At 69.1% G+C, this 17902-nt stretch overlaps 2 protein-coding genes across 4 annotated transcripts; one reads left to right on the top strand and one right to left on the bottom strand.

The window, feature by feature from the left end:
* The first annotated feature begins 1530 nt into the window (after positions 1-1530).
* On the top strand, positions 1531-12279 carry DBN1 (drebrin 1). Of its 2 annotated transcripts, XM_039701723.1 has the most exons (15): positions 1531-1705; positions 5753-5808; positions 5909-6021; positions 6203-6277; positions 6355-6501; positions 6629-6706; positions 6784-6935; positions 7088-7151; positions 7276-7335; positions 7489-7603; positions 8745-8882; positions 9954-10094; positions 11120-11682; positions 11761-11863; positions 11952-12279. In XM_039701723.1, the coding sequence occupies exons 1-15, from the start codon at positions 1620-1622 to the stop codon at positions 12020-12022; spliced, it is 1962 nt and encodes a 653-aa protein (XP_039557657.1). In that variant the 5' UTR covers positions 1531-1619; the 3' UTR covers positions 12023-12279. The 2 variants fall into 2 exon arrangements, with proteins under 2 accessions (XP_039557657.1, XP_039557658.1); XM_039701724.1 differs by lacking the exon at positions 8745-8882.
* Positions 12280-12697: 418 nt separating this feature from the next.
* On the bottom strand, positions 12698-17132 carry PRR7 (proline rich 7, synaptic). 2 transcript variants are annotated; one of them, XM_039701725.1, is made up of 3 exons: positions 16673-17132; positions 13459-14077; positions 12698-13356 (listed from the first exon to the last, which is right to left on the bottom strand). In XM_039701725.1, the coding sequence occupies exons 2-3, from the start codon at positions 13760-13762 to the stop codon at positions 12941-12943; spliced, it is 720 nt and encodes a 239-aa protein (XP_039557659.1). In that variant the 5' UTR covers positions 13763-14077; positions 16673-17132; the 3' UTR covers positions 12698-12940. The 2 variants fall into 2 exon arrangements, with proteins under 2 accessions (XP_039557659.1, XP_039557660.1); XM_039701726.1 differs by having other exon boundaries at positions 12698-13329; positions 16673-17109.
* Positions 17133-17902: the final 770 nt, after the last annotated feature.

Consider the following 17902-nt stretch of genomic DNA (forward strand, 5'->3'; position numbering starts at 1 on the left):
CAACCGTAGCCTGGCAGGACAGCAACCCGTGAGTGGAGGGTGGGAAAGGGGCAGGGGCAGGCAGTGGTGCGGGACGGAGCCTGCTGGGGGAGCACGGTCTGGGAACAGGTTCTGCCAGATCAGCCCCGGGGTGCCCAGCTGTGGAGCGGGGCCAGGGTGCTACAGCCAGCCCGCCTCCCCCCTGGGGCGAGCCCGGCATCCCCCTGTGCCGCTGCAAGGTCTGTGCTCATGGGGGCTTGGCTCTGGTTGGTTCCCTGTTGCCTCTGGGCTGTGCTGATGCTGCCTCTGCCACCCAAGGTGCCTCTGAGCCTTGCCAAGGGCATCTCTTGCCCACCAGCCCTGCGCACCATGCGAGCAGCTTGTGCACAGGCAGCGGAAGGAGGGTCTCGGGTGGGCTGCGGAGGTGGAGCCTGGGGAGGGGCTGCAGCCTCGCTGCTCCGAGAACAAAGCCTGGCGGCGGTAGGCTCAGAGCTCCCACCACATCCCTGAGCAGGGTCCCACCACATCCACCCCCAAAGCCATCTGAGCCGCTCGTGGGGCGCCTGCCCCGGCCCCAGCCCCCGCGCTGGCCCCGGCAGCTGCTCCACAGCTGCTCCCAAACTCTCAGAGCCTCTTAGGGCGGCTCCGGCTCTGGCCTCGCTCGGAAATGCTGGTGTAAGGAGGGCGTGGGGGGAGCGGGCGGCACGGCCAGGGCCCGCGACACCCTGTCCCGTGTCCCTCTGGGGTCACCCACGGGCTGCCTGAAGGGCTTGTCTTGGGACGGGCCACTCCACAACATCCCCAGCCTGCAGGAATCAGGCCCTGCGCGCTCCCCGCTGCCCTGGCACAGAGACCCCTCCAGCGGTGCTGGTCCGGGCTGGGGGCAGCGCCGGGGACAGGGAATCGCTGCCTGTGCTGGCAGGAGCATTAGAACCTGGCTGGGAGCCCCTGCAGAGCCCTGCGCGGGTCAGTGCAAAACCAGCTGTGGTCTCTCACAGAGGCAAAACCTCCTGGAAAAGGCGCTTGGGGGCTCTGAAAGGACCGGGGGCTTGGGAATGGTGGGGATAGAGGAGCAGACGGGCAGCAAAGAGACCCCCAAAAAGGCTCTGTCTGTCCACTGACCCCTTGCGCAAGCAGCGAGGCCATGGCGGGGTGTGTAGGGCAAAGCCCACGGTGCCGTGTCCTTGGAGAGGAAAGCTTGGACACGGGGACTCGGCGAAGGGCAGCGGAGGGCGCAGGCAGCCAGGCGTGCCACGTCCCCTGGGTGTAGAGGACGTGGGGCAGGGGACAATACGGGAATGGAGAGGACCACCCAGCACGAGAGGTCTCCAGAGCGCAAGTTCCCAAGAGGGGCAGCCCAGGATGCGGGGTCCCCAGGGCGGAGGAGAGCCCGGGATGCGAAATCTCCCGGCGTGCAGGCTCCCAGGAGGAGCCGAGCCGGGGTTCGGTGTCCCTGGGGCGGGGGGCGCGGCGTTGCGGGGGCCGAGCAGAGCCCAGGCTGCGGGATGCCGGGGGCGAGCTGCTCGCGGGGGCGGCGCGGGGCGGCGCCGCTCGCCCCTCCGCCCGGCCGCTGCGGCAGTGTCTCGGAGGCGGGCAGGCGGCCGGTCCCTCCGGTCCCCCGGCAGCATCCCGGCCCCGCCATGGCTGGCGTCGGCTTCGCGGCGCACCGCCTGGAGCTGCTCGCCTCCTACCAGGACGTGATCGGCGAGGACAGCCCCACCGACTGGTGAGCGCGCCCGCCGCCGCCGCCGCCCCTTTGTCCCCGCCGCCGCCGCCGCCCTTTGTGCACGGAGCCGCCCGGTAACACCGGCCGCGCCCCGAGCTGCGCCCCCCGCCGTCCCCGGGAGCCCCGGCACACAAAGGCGGGCGGGGCGGCGGGGGGTGTGCCCGGCTCGCCGCCCCCGGTGCCCGCACCTGCCCGCCGCACCGGGCCGGGGCGCGGTCCCCGCTTTGTCTGCGCCGGGCCGGCACGTGCGAGCGCCGGGACTCCCCGGCACGGCCCGGCGCGACCCCCGGCCGGGCAGCGAGAGCGGGGAGCGGGGCAATTCGCGCACGGCGGGGAGGGCCCCGTGGGGCTCCCCGCTGCTGGGCCCGGCACCGGTTCCTCGCCATTGTCTGGAGCAGGAGCCGCGGGCAGGGGCGCCCGGGGAACGGGGGATGGGGAGGGGATCGGGGCCCCGCTCCCGAGCGGCTCCGCCGGGATCCCGGCAGCGGCAGTCCCGCTGCCCGGCGGAGCGAGGCCTGGAGCGGCGGGGGCACCGAGCATCTCCCGCCGCTCCCGCTACCCTCAGATTCCCCAAAGATCCCGGGCTGCCGCATCCCTGGGGGTCGCGGTGTGTCGGCCCGGGGTTGCCCCGCCGGGCTGGGGTTGTGTTGAGTCGGGGAGGGGAGCCGCTCTCTCCGCTGGGACCCCCGGCTGCTCGCGCTGCCCGGGGCACCCGGTGTCGCGGCCGGCTGGATCCAGGCCCGCTGCAGGGAGCATCACCCGCTGCCAGCCCACCCGCATCTCGCAGCCCAGCCGGGCCCCGGGAGGCTGGCGGGGGCCATCTGCCCCGCCATCCCCTCCCTGCCCTCCGGGGTGCCTCTGGCATGCTGGCTGGGAGCGCTGCCGGCTCGCCGGGGCGCATCTCGCTGGGCAGAGCCGGGCCGCTGGGCAGTGCCGGGTGCATGCTGTGCCTGATGCTTTTGGTGGGGGGCGGACGGAGGGGAGCTGCTGTGCGCCCACCACCCAGCCAGGGGCATCCGCCGCCCCTCCGGGATACACCCACCAGCCATCCGGGGACTCCCACCTCCCAGCTGGGCTGCACCCACAGCCCAGCCGGCCAGACGTCTACCTCAGAGCAGGTCCCTGCTCTCAGGACAGGGCTGTGCGGGCCTGGGCAGGTCCAGGACCCCGCCGGTCCCCGGGGGTCTCCGGAGGGCCCCGCAGCCCCGCGGTCAGCCCAGGGGCGCTGCGGGCAAGCGCCGTGTGTGCTGCCGGCCAGGCGGCAGCTGTCAGCCCCGGGCGCATCTCGCTTCCCGGCATCCGCTGCAAAGGAGCCGTCCCTGCCAAAGCTGCTGAGAGCAGCAGAATCGGTTCCCGGGAAGGCGAGTGCCGGTGGCGGCTCCCCCACACACACCTCCAACGCTGATCCCGGCCAGGCAGCGATCCCCTGCCGTCCCCATCCGCGGGGCTGGCTTTGCTCCATCGTCCCCAGCCACTCCATCGTGCCCGGCCGCCCCATGCCATTGTCACCGGAGTGCCTGGCGCTCAGTGCCCGCGGGAACAGCATCCCCTCTGCTGCTGGGGGTGCGGGATGAGGGGTGGTGCTGGTGGGGTGCATCGGGCAAGGTGATGGGGACAGTCCCCCGGGGAGGAGGGCCCAGCCTGGCTGAGCTGCCTGGAAGGACACTGTGCCAGAGCCCGGCCCTGGGCCGGTACCGGGGAATGCCACGCTCATGCCCGGCCGGGATCCCTCTGTTTAGTCTGGGATTTCCCCTGCTCCAGCCGGGTCCTGGAGGGTCCGAGCATCCCCTCCCCCTGCCCGGCCCCGCGAAGGCTGCTGGGGCCCATTACTCGATCGGAAAGGAATTTGGTGCTGCTTTCTGAGCACGCCGACTCCCTGGAGCTCCCAGACACATTGGAAACACATGTGCCGGGGCTGGGGCGGGAGGCTGGGGCGATGTGACCCCTCCCTGGCCGTGGCATGGGGGGTGGGAGCCCCGTTCTGACTCCCGAGGATGCTGCTCTGCCTGCTCCGGCGAGCAGCGGGGCCACGCGAGGGCAGCGGGGCTGCGAAGGCTTTGGTTGGGGTGATGGGGATCCTCAGTGGAGCCCCCCGGCTGCAGGAGCCCCCCCCGGACTGCACGGGGCATCTCCACCCACGGGTGACCCACATACCTGGAGCCCGGGGGTGGGAAAGGGCTGTAGGGGTTGGGTGGAGGGATTGGAGCCCATGGAAGCGGGGTAAGCAATGCTGATGCTGACAGCACCCGCTGTGACACAGCTGGTCCCCACTGCCAGGGCTGTGGTGGTGCTGTTGGGCTCTGGGTCCCTGGGGGCACCCCTGGGGATGCTACAGGCCCCAGCACGGCTTCCCTGTCTCCTGGAATGGAAACCTCCATCCTGGCATGGAGTCAGGCTGTGCTGCTGAGCTGTGTCCACAGCAAGCCCCATCTGCCCTGGGAGCACCCCCGGGTGCAGGCAGCAGCCTTGTGCCCAGATACCACCCGGCACGGCAGGGTTCTGGGGAAGGAAAGCAGGCAGTGGGTGCCCCCAGCACCCACAGGGCTCCCCAGGCAGCGATGCTGTGGCTCTGCCCTACTTCTTTTCTCCTGTCTGCTGCCAGCTGCATCCCACCCTGCCAGCTTCCAGCTCGCTGCCCTGGGCTCCCCCAAACTGCTGCCGTCCTCGCCCGTTCTGGGGGGATCAGGGGCTGCATTTGCCACCCTTCCCTGTCACAGCCACCTCAGACAGCACTTTGCAGCTGTTCCAAGCCTGGAAGCTGGCGCCGGCTGGGGCGGCCGATTAGCGGGATCGGGATGTGCGGATTAAAGTCAATCTTGTTGGTGCAATTATCTGCGGCTCCCTGCCAGGGGCTCGGGGGGCGGCGGGTGCTGGAGGCAGAGGGAGGCCCTCTCCCTCCTCGGCACCTGCCTGCCTTCCCCTTGCTTTTCAGCTCCAGCCACGGCCCTGTTTAGGGGGTGGCTGTGCCCGTAGGGACGCTCGATTCCCGTTCCCCAGGCTGTGGATTGAAGCTGCAGGCTCGAGTGAGGACGGCTTTGCTCGGCACAGCAGGGATTTTGGGGCTCTGAGAAGCACCACCAGCCGAATGCTGATGGGCAGAGCCGCCCACCCGCGGCGGAGCAGGGCTGTGGGGGATCCAGCACGGGCGGCCCTGGCTTTCCGGGTGCAGCGCGTGACGGTGGCAGGCAGGTTTGGGTGCCTGCCAGGCCCCGCAGGTCCCCACTGCCTGCCTGCCTCCCCCGCTCCCCTCCACTAATCACCTCGTCATCGGGGCGAGCTGCATCCCAGCTGGGATGGGGGGGGTTGCCATGGCGATGGAGGATGCTGGTTGCCTAGCGACATCCATCCCCTCGCCCACCCGCCCTGGACCGATTTGGCATGCGTGGTCCCCCCTCCATGGCTGGCTGTGTGCCTCTGGGGAGGTGCTGGCTGCTGGGGGTCCCCGCGGAGCCCCCAGAGGGGCTGGCCAGGGCACGGTGGGAGCGACAGGGGGTTTCCCCTCAGCTGGGAATGGTTTCCAAGGAACAGTCTCCATGACGGCCCCATCACACTCTGGCGGCTCATTGATTTGCTGCTGCTGGTGCTCTGGCGTCCTCCCCCAGCCTGGTGCCTGCTGGGCTGGTGGCTCACGCAGCCGGGCACGTGAGTGGACCCGGGTCCTTACTGGGGCACAGGGTTGTCCCCAAGCCTGGTCAGTAGCTGGAAGGGTCGTGAGGGGACAGGGATGGGCCAGCAAGTTGCTGTGAGACTGTGTTGGCTTGCAGCACAGCAGTCAGTGGGTTCCTGTGCCCAAATGACTATTCTGTCCCCAAACTTGGGACCCTTCCCCACAGCTGCCACCAAGGGTTGGCGAATAGGCCCTGCCCCACATCCTGTCTGCCTTGCCTGGCAGTCTTGCTCTTGGTGCTGTTGATGGACAAGGGTTTCTAGTTTTGGCACAAGCAGCCAGACCCCAGCACGTGCCCTGACCTCAGTGTAAGCAAGATGGGGAGTTTGGGGGCTGCCCCACCTCCTCCTGGCTTTGGCTGACCCGTGGTGTCTCCCCAGGGCCCTCTACACATACGAGGATGGCTCTGATGACCTGAAGCTGGCAGCATCAGGAGGTAAGGTTCTCTGTCCCCTCTGCCAGCTCACCTGTGCTGGTGTTCTCCCTGTCATCCGTTCCTGGTGCTGGGTGCACGTGGGCTGACGGTGCTGTGCCAGGTGGAGGCTTGCTGGAGCTTTCTGGCCACTTTGAGATTCAGAAGGTGATGTATGGCTTCTGCAGCGTCAAGGACCCCCAGGCCGTGCTCCCCAAATATGTCCTCGTCAACTGGGTGAGTCTGGGGGCCATGCTGCGGGGGGCTGTGCTGTGCCCACAGGGACATGGCTGGGTGTGAGCGAGCTGGCAGTGGCCAGAGGTGTGGGTGCCCCACAGTCCTGCTGCCCAGCTGAGGTCAGTGGGGTGGGGGTCACCCTGCTGCCTCTCCCAGCTCAGTCCCTCCCCGGCTGCCACAGGTGGGTGAGGACGTGCCGGACGCCCGCAAATGCGCCTGTGCCAGCCACGTAGCCAAGATTGCCGAGTTCTTCCAGGTGGGTGACGCTGGGGACGGGGAGGATGCTGCCAGGGCACTGATGCTGAGCCCTGATGGCTGCCTGCGCCCCCGCAGGGTGTGGATGTCATTGTCAACGCCAGCAGCGTGGAGGACATTGACCCCGGGGCCATCGGGCAGCGGCTGTCCAACGGGCTGGCCCGCGTCTCCAGCCCGGTGCTGCACCGCCTGCGGCTGCGCGAGGACGAGAACGCCGAGCCCGTGGTAACCTGCCCATGGCAGCCTGGGGTGCTGCCCGGGGCTCCTGTGTGTGCCTCGCCCCGTGTGCCCCTTACTGCTACACCCCTCGCTGATCCCAGCCCCTCCATTCCCCACCTCTGCTCCGTCCCAGGGCACCACCTACCAGAAAACCGATGCCACCGTGGAGATGAAGCGGCTCAACCGGGAGCAGTTCTGGGAGCAGGCCAAGGTGGGTTCCGGAGGGACACCCCGGGAGCGGGGTGAGCTGCTGGCAGCCCCCTCACTGATCCCCCCCACACACACCAGAAAGAGGAGGAATTGCGTAAGGAGGAAGAGCGGAAAAAGGCGCTGGATGCCCGGCTGCGGTTCGAGCAGGAGCGGATGGAGCAGGAGAGGCTGGAGCAGGAGGAGCGGGAACGGCGCTACCGGGAGCGCGAGGAGCAGATCGAGGAGCACAGGCACGGCTGGGGTCGGCTGGGCTGTGGGCACAGGATGGCTGAGCACGTGCTGTGAGCGGCTGGGTGGGCACATGGGTGTTCCTGGCACGTGGGGCTGGGGCAGGGCCTGGCAGGAGCCGATGCCCAGCGCCTTTCCCGTTCCCCCACTGCAGGAGGAAGCAGCAGAGCTTGGAGGCGGAGGAGGCCCGGCAGCGCCTGAAGGAGCAGTCCATCTTTGTGAGTGCCACGGTGGGACTGGCGCCAGGATCAGAGCCAGGGCTGGCCCTGGCATTACCCCCAGGGAGGGGCTTTCCCCAGCTGGGTGCCCGGGGCTGGGGGGTGATGCTGTGTCTCTTCCCAGGGGGACCAGCAAGAGGAGGACGACAGGCAGCAGTTTAGGAAATCGGAGTCAGAGGTGGAGGTGAGTGTGGTGATGGCCGTGCCCGGTGCTGCTCCTCACTCCCCATGCAGCAGTGCCCACAGCTAGATGGGAACGGAGCTGTGGGATGCATGGAAGGTGGTCCCACAGCCCCACGCCCCCGGGCAGTGGGGCTCAGCCTCCCCGTCCCCACAGGAGGCTGCTGCCATCATCGCTCAGCGGCCTGACAACCCCCGGGAGTTCTTCAAGCAGCAGGAGCGGGTGGCATCAGGCAGCAGTGATGCTGTCTCACCAGGCAGCCACAGGACAGGTGAGGGGCTGCGGGGGGCTCTGGGCACAGGGGTGGGCACCAGGACACCAGGGCACAGGTGAGTGCAGTGTCACAGCTCAAAGGATTGCAGTGGGATATGGAAAGACTGGGGGTGCGATGTGGGGAGGGGGTGTACCCTCTGCCATCACTGGCACTGTGTTCTGGGTGCCAAGGGCATGAGGATGGCAGGGGACGTCCTGCTCTGCTGTGCCACCATCGCTGCCACCATCACCGCCACTGCCACTGCACCTCACGTGGCCCTGCAGCTGGGGCAGCTTGTCAGGGGCTGCATGTCAGGTTGTCTTCAGCACAACAGGGCTCACCCTGCTCCCTGCTGGGTGCTGGCCACTCACCTGTCACAGCACTGTGCCCGCAGCCACGCTGGAAGCGTGGTTGGTACATACAGGTGGGCAGCTGGAGCTCCAGGGATGGCTTGGGAATGCATCCCATGGTGACAGCTAAAAGGGGCAGGAGAGAGTGAGGCACATGTGGGGCACTCAGCATGCTGCCAGCTGGCAAGGAATGCCCCATGGAGAAGCTGGGCTGCCCCACAGTCTGGAATCCAGTGCTGGGACTCTTTTTGTGAATGTAGGGAAGGACTGGTGGGTGCCTCCAGCCATGGGGCCGTGTCATGGTGCTGTGCTGGGGGGCTGTGCCGTGAGCTGTGCTGGGAGGGAGCCTGTGACCTGTGTTCTTGTGTGGTGTGCCATGGGCTGTGCCATGGGCTGTGCCGTGGGATGTGCCGTGGGATGTGCTGTGGGGGTGTGCCGTGGTGCTGTGCCTCGGGGCAGGGCTGTGGGTTGTGCTCTGGGCTGTGTGTTCTGGCCATGCCGTGGGCTGTGCCACAGATTCACGCTGTGGGGCTGTGCTGTGGCTGAGCAGATAGTTGGTCCCACAGCCGTGTCCTGGCCTCTCTCCCCACCTGGCCAGGCAGTGCTGCCTCACGTCCTTCTGTCCTGCTGCCTTTCCATCCTCTTGTCCTGCCATTCTCCCACCATGCTGCCTTCCACCCTGCTGTGCTCCCATCCCGGTGCCCTGGTGCTCCAGCCCCGCCACGACTGCGCTGAGCAGGGACTGACCCATCTCTTTGCTCTCTCTCTCTCTCCGTCCGTCCGTCTGTCTGTCTGTCTTTCTCTCACAGGTCGTCTGCACTGTCCTTTCATAAAGACAGCTGACAGTGGGCCACCTTCTTCCTCCTCCTCCTCCTCCTCCCCCCCACGGACCCCCTTCCCCTATATCTCCTGCCACCGCACTCCAAATCTCTCCTCTTTCTTCCCATGTAGGTAGCTGGGAGCTCCCGGGCGCAGCTCCGGGGGTCGAGCCATGGGCAGCTGCCCCACAGCCCACCCAGCCCCACGGCACACCGGACCACCAGCAGAGGCAGCACGGGCACCCCGAGGGGGACAAACACCCAGGGGGGACAGTGGCCCTGCTGGGCTGGCCCCATGCTGGTCCCTGTGCCCCCGGGAGGGGGGACATAGGGCAGGCTGTGCCCGTGGGTCAGATGGGGACAGGGTAGAGCTGTGCCTGGGGAGGTGATGGTGCACAGTGGGATGGGATGGGATAGACTGTGCCCGTGGGGCGGAGCGGGCACAGGGCAGGCTCTGCCCATGGGGCAGCAGTGGATAGGACAGCTGTGCCCTGGGTCATGCAGGACTGTGCCAGTGGGGCAGGGTCAGGCAGCGTGGAAAATGCTGTGCCAGAATCACGTGCTGATGGGGCAGAAGGGAAAGGGACATCTCTGCTGCCCTGGACCATGCAGGTCTGTGCCCGTGGGGCAGCATTAGGCAGTGTGGAAAAGGCTGTGCCCAGGATCATGGGAGGCTGTGCCAGTGGGGCAGAAGGGTATGGGACAGCTGTGCCATGGACAAGACTGCAAGACTGCCCACAAAGCAGTGTGGAATGGAAAAGGCCGTGCCCAGGAATGTGTGGGGCTCTGCCAGTGGGGCAGAAGGGGCCAGGTGGTTCCAGGGGCCATGTAGGGCTGTGCCCCCTCAGGCACAGCATGGAGCTGTGCCCACAGAGGCTGTGCCAGGGCACCGCTGAGTGACGCGTGGGCAGAGCCAGTGTGCACCACGGCAGCTGTGGGGCTGCCTGTCCCCTTGCCCAACAGATGCGGGGGCTGAAACTCATGGGGGTGCTGGGGACACCTGGAAGGGCCACGGCGGTTGCTGCACCCACGGCAGCTCCACCCCACCACCCAGGAGGGGACGAGGTGGTGGCAGGCACACAGCGGCGTGCCCTTGGCAGCGCACAGCTGGCTCGGAGTGGGGCAGGAGCAGAGTGGGGTTCTGGTGCCCCCCTCAGCGTGGGCAGTCCCCCCACGCCTCCGCCTCTCCCTTGTCTGCAGGCAGCCAGTCGGACGCCTTCCGCAAGGCCTCGGCAGCGGGCTGCAGCCCCTGCGAGCCCAGCCCGGCCGCCACGCCGCTGGGCACCCCGGGCACCCCGGGCACCCGCGCGCCCGCCGACCAGACGCCAGCAACGCCCAAAGGTGGGCGCAGGGCTGGCGCTGCCCCCCCGGCCCAGGGCTGCCGGGTGCATCCCCGCTGCAGCCCCTGGGCTGTGCTGCAGCCCTGCCAGCCGTGCTTGCATGGCTCAGTGCATCCCTGCTGCCCCGTGTGCACCCCTCGGTGTACCCTGCCTGCCTGGGCTGTGTCCCCAAGCACATCCCCACTGCAGTCCCTTGGCTGTGCTGCAGCCCCCCAGCTGCCCTGCAGCCCCCCAGCTGCCCTTGCATGGCTCAGTGCATCCCTGCTGCCCCGTGTGCATCCCTTGGGGTATCCTGCCTGCCTGGGCTGCGTCCCCCAGCGCGTCCCCGCCGTTCCTGCTGCTCCGTGCCGCTGCATCCCCGCCGTGTCTGCTGCATCCCCCCGTGCAGCCCCCCCGGCACTGCTGCACCCCTGCCGCCTCCAGTGCATTTTCTAACGCCGGTGCATCCCTGCTGTCTCTGCTGCACCCCACGCCATGCATTCCCCCTGCTCCGTACGTGCCCTCCCTGCTGCACCCCCAGTGCAGCCCTGCTGCCTCTGCTGGGGCCCCCAGTGCGACGCTGCCCAATCTGCGCCGTCCTGCTGTGTGTCCTTTCCAGGGCTGCTGAATCCCCCTGTATGTCCCCTCTGCCCCACTGCGTCCCCAGGGCACCCCAGCCAGCTCTGCTGCTGTCGCCGTGTGTCCCTGCTGGGTCCCCACTGGCGCCTTGGCATCCTCTCGTGCTTTGCCATCCCAGTTTTCCCTTCTGCATCTTCTCAGGGCACCTCTCCCGTTCCCTCCACAGCCCTTTCTGCCTCCCTGCCACTCCCAGGGGATCACCTTGTTCCTCCCTGTGTCCCCTCACTCCCCAGTGCATGCCACAATCCCCTCCCTGCCCAGCCACCCCCACCCATCCTTGCAGCATTCCCCGTACTGTGCCCAGTCCAACGGACTCCAAATCCCCCTGAGCTGCATCCCTGCCCCCGGGTGACCCCCAGCCCTGGAGAAGGTTTTCTGTCCCCACTGACTGCTGTCCCCTCCTTTCAGAGTCCCCCAGCCCCAGCGCACAGGAGCCCGGGCCAGCCACGCCCGAGCAGCACTGGCCCTTCCCGGGGCCCGAGGACAAGGCCATCGAGCCCCCAGGGGATGAGCCCAGTCCCAGCCCAGTGTGGACAGCGGGGGGTGATGCCCTGGGGGACCTGGTGACCCTGGAGCCCACCGAGCCCTCCCTGCCACCCGTGGCTGACGAGCCCCAAACTGGGGAAGCCCCCAACCCCGAGAGCCTCATCGACCTGTGGCAGAGCGACGGGGTGACCCCCCCAGCTGCCTGGCCCCTGCCTGCTGCCCCTGTCCCCGAGACACCCCCGGCCATGCTGCCCGAGGAGGGGGCCCTGCTGAGCCTGGATGAGCTGCCTGAGCCCCCTGCCACCTTCTGCGACGCGGAGCAGGAGGATGAGGAAGAGGAAGAGGCAGCTGGCGAGGGGGACCCCCAGTCCCAGGATCTGGGCTGCCAGCACACGCCCCAGGAAGACACCCCGGGCCGAGAGACGCCCCCCATCACCAATGGGGAGATGGCCCCCAAGGATGGGACACCGGGTCGTGGGGAGCAGGTGAGCACCACTCGTGGGGAGAGGTCAGGGGGTGAAGGGGGGCTGGGGGGGTCCTGACAACCTGCCCCCACCCCCCAGGCCAGCGAGGGCTACTTCAGCCAGTCCCAGGAGGAGGAGGTGCCCCCCACCGAGGAGCTGTCGGCCAAAGCCCCCCAGCCCGTCTTCTACAACAAGCCCCCAGGTGAGTGAGGACAGTGAGGAGGGGGAGTCCGTCCCTCTCTGGGGCATCCCAAGCCATCATCATCCTGACCGCTCTCCCTGTCCTCCAGAGATCGACATCACGTGCTGGGATGCAGACCCTCTGCCCGAGGAAGAGGAGAGCTTTGGGGGGGCCCTGTGAGCGGGGCCGGCACAGGCAGCCCGCCCCGGCCGGCGCGGGGCACGAGGGGGCTGCAGCCGGGGGCCGGGCCCCCCTCTCCCCTCTGGGGCCCCGCAGGATGAGGCCTCCAGGTGGCGGCCGCCCCGCTGCAGCCCCGCCCCGGGGCACCTTTTACAGCCCCCCCTTCTCCTCCTCTCTTTTTTAAGTTGTCGGTAGGAGCCGTGTCAGCCCCCCAGCCCTCCCTTAGCAGCCCCCCCAACCCCCCCCGATACCCCAGCGCCCCTNGTTCAAAGAAAAAAAAAAAGAAATAATAATAATAATAATAATAATAATAATAAATGAATATGGCAATAAAGTGACCCGACCGAGGCAAGGCTGCAGCCAGCGGCGTCCCCCCCCCAAACCCCGGCAGGGAGCTGATGTGGGGGCTTTTACCCCTTCCCCACTCCTTCTTTGCTGGGAGCCCCATCCTCCCCTGCTTGGCCCCTGCTTGGCCCCTCTGCCCCCATTCCCCCCGGAAACTTTTTGGAAAGCACAAGTTCTGTACCGGCGGTGTGCTCATGTCTGTTAATAAATAAAGCGTCTCCCACGGGGGCTGCAGCCTGCTGGGGGGGCTACGGCTGGGACTGGGGGGGGGGGCTACGGCTGCCCTGGGGAGGGGGCGGTCCCGCCATGCCAGCCCGCCAGGAGGCAAACCCGAGCCACAAACTTTTATTCTCAAACTGTAACAAACGAAAAATTTAAGAAACAGAGCAGAGTCCGGGTCCCCAGCGCCCCCGGCCATGGGGGGGCCGGCGGGGGCCAGACGGGGAACCAGCCCCTTCCGCGCCGGCGGCGATGGCCCGCGCCGGGGCGGGTGTCCCTGGGGTGACACGAGCAACCGAAAGCCCCCCACCCCCCAGGTGCATGGCAAGGTCCGGGCATCCCCCGTGGCCGCCGTTAGACAGCGGTAGTCCTGCCGAAGAGGGGCATGGAGACCGGGAGGTGCCAGGGTCCCGTCTCGTAGGTGTCCCTGCTGCTGAGCTCCGAGTCCGTCCAGCTGGGAAACATGCGTGGGGAGCACTCCTGCTGCAGGTAGAGGTCCGGGCAGGCAGGGCCGGGGCTGGCTGAGCGGGGCAGGTGCAGCGCTGAGCCGTAGCCGGCGTCCAGGAAAAGGGGTTTGTAGCTGGGAGGCTGCTCCTGCTTCTCCAGCCGCTCATGGCTCAGGAAAGGGGCGTTGATTTTGCGGTAGAGCCCCCGCGTGTCCATCAGCACCTCGCTGTATGGCGGGGGGGGCTCCGCCATCAGCAGCGCCTCCTCATAGCACGGCGGCTTTGACAGGTCTGACTCTGCAAGGCAAAGCCCCCCCCGGACCCCTGCTGCCGTCAGCGCTGCGCCCCGGCTCTCACGTCGTATCCCCCCCAAAACAGGGGGAGGCCCGTGCTGCGGGGATGGCAGAGCCCCTCCCTGCTCCTTACCGTGCCGGCAGCTCCAGGGCCGGGGGGGTGGCATGTGGTGGGGGTGGTGATGGTGATGGTGGGGCTCGAGGCGGAGGCGGTGGGGAATGGCGATGCCGGGGGGGCTGCCCCCGTAACCCTCGTAGTGCAGCGGCTCCATCTCCAGCGCGCGCAGGCTCTGCTCCCGCAGCCGCTCCTCCTGCTGCCGCTTCACCCGCCGCCGCAGGTAGCTGCAGAAGCAGCACAGCAGCACGATGAGGCCCCAGATGAGCCAGAAGCCCGCGAAGCAGGTGAGGAAGGTGTAGGTGCCCTGGGACATCACCATCTTGGCAGCTGGCCCCGGGGGGAGGCCCCCGCCTCTCCCTGCCCTCGGGATGGGGGGGACGGGATGCTCAGGGCGGCGGCAGGGTCAGGGAGGACCCGATGCTGTCAGGGCCGCCGAGGGCATCTCCCCGGGCCGTGCCCGGCGCGTTTCCTCTGGCCCGCGGGCGAGCCTGCCGTCAGGGGTCCGTCCTCGCCATGGAGCTGGGGGGGTTGGAGCGGGTGGGTCAGGCCTGGGTGCGCCGGGCGGGCGGCGGGGGGACGGGGCTGCCGGGGTCCCGCTGCCCATCGCTGGGGGGGGACCGCCGGGGTGGGGGCCCTGCAACGAGACAGACGCGAGCGTGAGCGACACGGAAACGTGGACGCCCTGTTCCCATGGTGACTCGCTCCACATGCGCCGCAGCGCCCGCAGCCAGGGGGAACCGTGCCTGGCACCCCATGCACCCCTCCCCACCATCACCACCATGGATGCAAACCTGCGCGGCCCCCCTAGAATCGCCCGCGGCGCTGCTGGGCACCCTGGGGTGGGAGATGGATGCTGTGGTACCACAGCATCACCTGGCATGGGGTGCCCAGTGGCATCCCCTTCTCCTGCCCACCTGGTGCACCCTAAATCGGCTGCTGAGGCCAGGCAGCTCATCCCTGTGCGGCCACACAGGGGGGTGACCTGGCGAGGAGCAGGGACAGGCAGAGGTGCCGCTGCCTGTGGCACGTGGCGCTGGCAGGAGCACGTGCGCCCAAGCCATGGCTGGCATCGCAGCCGCTGGGGATGGTGGCACCCCAACACAGCAATGCAGGGCCAGCGGGGGTGGTGATGGGAACCAGCACCCTTGCCCATCGGCCAGGGTGACAGCTCGGTCACATCCCGCCAAGCATCAAATGTCAAGGGTGTGTGCCAGGGGCAGGTCTGCTCCCCAGTGAGCGGCGAGCAGCACCCATGGGTGCTTGCAGGCAGGCACGTAAGCACCCATCAGGGTTCTCATTATCGTGGTGTGGGAGAAAACGGGCTCGGCAGCAGGGAGGAGGGTGAGCCTGGAGTGACACAGCCGCGGGCTGGGTGACCGCGGTGACACCATCCCTCGCTCGGAGCAGGGCGAAGGGGCGCGGGGTGCTCCATCACCCCTGGCAAGGGATCGCGGCAGGGCCACCGGGGATGAGGGTGCCCGCGGGGCCGGAGGGCCGAGCCCGGCGGAAGGAAGAAACGATGGGGAAGGAAGGAGCCGGGGGCCCTGACCACGCTCCGGCGGGCAGCGGGGGCTGCTCCATCACGCAGACAAACGCGTGGGCTGAGGCAGCGCCGGGATGTGGGTTTTTGGGGAGGGGGTGCCCCGGCTGAGGCCAGCTCGGTTCGAGCAGCGATCGCCACATCGGCTGCAACAGGCTCCGCGCTGGCAGCCCGGGCATCCCCAGGGAGGAGAGGTACCGTGCGGGAAGGGCCGTGGGTCGAGCCCCGGGATGACGGCCGGGGGAACACCGGGAAGCGGTGCAGGGCGGGCCGGCGGCGCCGCGGACCGGGGGCGTTCGCAGCTGGGGCGTGCGGGGGGAGCGGGGCTGCCGAGGACGTGCGGGCTGGGGGAGGAGCGGGGCCGGGCTGGAGACACTCACACCGGGCGGAGAGCGGAGCCGGGCCCCGCCGGTAGCCCCGGGCCGGGGCCTGGGCCCCGCTGCCCGCGTCGCATCCCTGCCCGCTGCCTCCGCGGAGAGGGTGACACCCCGGCGGGGAACCTCCCCGCTCCCCGTGCCGGGCGCGGCACCCCTTCCTCATCCTCATCCTCCTCCTCCCCCGGGGCGCGCGCCCGCCGGGGCCGGAGCGGAGATGCGCGCCCCGGTACGCGCCGCGCGCCCCCGGGCTCCCGCCCCGCCGCTCCGCCCCGCCCTCGGCTCGGGGAGGGATCCGCGGGCTCCCCGCACCCCCCGCCCCGGGACCCGCCGCCGCTCGGCACCGGTGCTGCCGAGGGAATCCCCCCCCGGGGGAACGGCGGCGGGATGCCGGTGGCGAGAGGGCCGGGGCATTCCCGGGGGTGGCCGCGGGAGCCCCACGGGGTGGGGGCCGGGGATTCCCGGGTAGCGGCTCCCGGTGCGTGTGGGGTGATGCCCGGTGGGGTGGTGCCACAGGCTGCCGCGGTCGGTAGCCCTGCACTCGCCACGGAGGTTCCCTGGGGGTGCTGCCATCCCTTTCCGCAATGCCATGCCAGCCTCCTGAAGGGGTGACAGCGGCGAGCTCCGCGAGGTGACGGCCAGCACAGGGCCACGGGCAGGGGAGGGCAGCACAGCCCCTGCACAGCCCCCCGGCCACTGCAGCGAGACGCGTGGCTCTGCAGAGCACGCCAGCCTGGCCCCCAGAACAGCGAGGGACCAAAACGGCACTGGGTGTCCCGGGGTCACCCTTGGGTGCCAGACCCCTCGCCAGCCTGGCCTGGGCAATTGCCCCTGAGCTAGGGCTCCCCCAGCCATTGCCGTCGGGGGGTTGTCACCAGCTCTTCTCTGCTGTAACTGAGGCCGGTGGTCGTGGCCCCCATGGGACACCTCCCTCTGCGCCGAGCTTGGGGTCGAGTCCCTTCGCTGCGCCCCGGGGCCGTGCCAGGAGCGGGGCGGAGTGGCTTTGGGGCGGAGAGGTGCCAGGTGCGGGTGGGCGATGGCTGTGGGTGCCCCACGCCGGCCGTGACCCGCGGCCCTTTCCTGCCCGTGGGCACGGTGGCCGGCGCCCGCTGCGGCGGCACACACGGCGCATCGCTCCGCCGGGGGCCGCCCGGAAGGACTTCCTCCGTGCCGGCCAGGGGATGCACGGCCTGGGCAGTCCGGCTGCTGGCAGCCCACTCCCACCACGGCTGGGCACGGCGGCTCCGGTGTGCGGCCAGCCCGAGCGCCCCGCTCCAGCGGGGCCGCGGCTCCCCCGGCTCCGGCCCCGACTCACCTTGCTGGAACTCTCCTGCGATCCGACCTCACAGCGCGGCCACGGCAGCCGGGCTCTGCCGGCTCGGTGCTTGTGGGGGTGCCCCAGCAGCACCCAGGGCAGGCAGGGGGCTGCGGCCATGCGGGGGGGCCGGGGTGGTCCCTTGAGGCATGGGGACCGCAGGGACGGGGGGCACGGTGGGGCCCACGGGCATCGTCAGGTCGGGGCAAGGGCGGGCGAAGGGAGCCAGGCCTCCGGCCCCGCCAGCGCCGGGGGCCGGGAGCTGCCTTCCCCTTCCCCTTCCCCTTCTCCCCACGGCAGCGGGGGGAGGCAGGCGGGGGAGCGCTCCCCGAGCCACATGGTGGGCTGGAGGAGGAGCCGTTGCCCAGGCAACAGCTGAGAGCATCCTTCACCCCTGAAAATGGTGTGCGGAGCTGCTGCCACAGCCCCACAGCGCGGGGCACTGCTCAGGACCCCACAGCTGGCCTGTGTCCCTAGGGTGCACATCCACCCACTCTGGACACACACCAGCATCCCCTCACCTGCAGGGTGCTTACCCCCATCAAGGACAGGGATGGGAGACACCCCCCAAATGCTGGAGCACCACTGGGCAGGTGGAAACAGGCAGAGACACTTCCCTGCCCTGCTCGGGGCTAGCCACGGCTCTGTTCACAGCCCAGCTCTGCCCCAGAGCCACCTGAACATGTGACAGTCACAGGAACACGCTGGTGACCCCAGGACCTTGGTGCCAGGCTGCCATGACCCAGGCAGTGGCAGGAGGGCAGCACAAGCATCCTGCCTGGTGCCTTTGGAACAGCAATGCCCAAGCAGTCCCCATCCCCCCGCCTGCCTGCCTTCCTTCCACGGCTGCAGAAAATGCCTGGATTTTACCCCAAGATGCCCCCTCCGAGTGTGAGAACTCCTCCTCGGCCCGCTCCCATAGCAACTGTTCCCTAGCTACCCAGCCGCACTTGCTATTCTCATCCCGGTGCAGCTGCGTGCGGCCCCCCCGCGCCCTGCGGGGCTGGCACCGCTGCCGCCACCCAAACCCACCCTGTGCCCCCCCAGGCTGCCCCCCTTTCACTGCTCCGCCCTTGGTGACCCTCGGCCCGTGTCACCACACTGTTCTTTGGGCTAAGGAGCAGCACTGTGCTGCCACAGGGTCCCCACTCGTGGTGGCCCCCCTGAAGCAGTAATTCACCGTGACCAGAGGGCAGCAGGACTGTGTCCCGGCCTCACAGCACACCTGGG

This window comes from Passer montanus, unplaced genomic scaffold (genome assembly GCF_014805655.1).
Source record: "Passer montanus isolate IOZ18808 unplaced genomic scaffold, ASM1480565v1 scaffold15, whole genome shotgun sequence".
Lineage (NCBI taxonomy): Eukaryota > Metazoa > Chordata > Aves > Passeriformes > Passeridae > Passer > Passer montanus.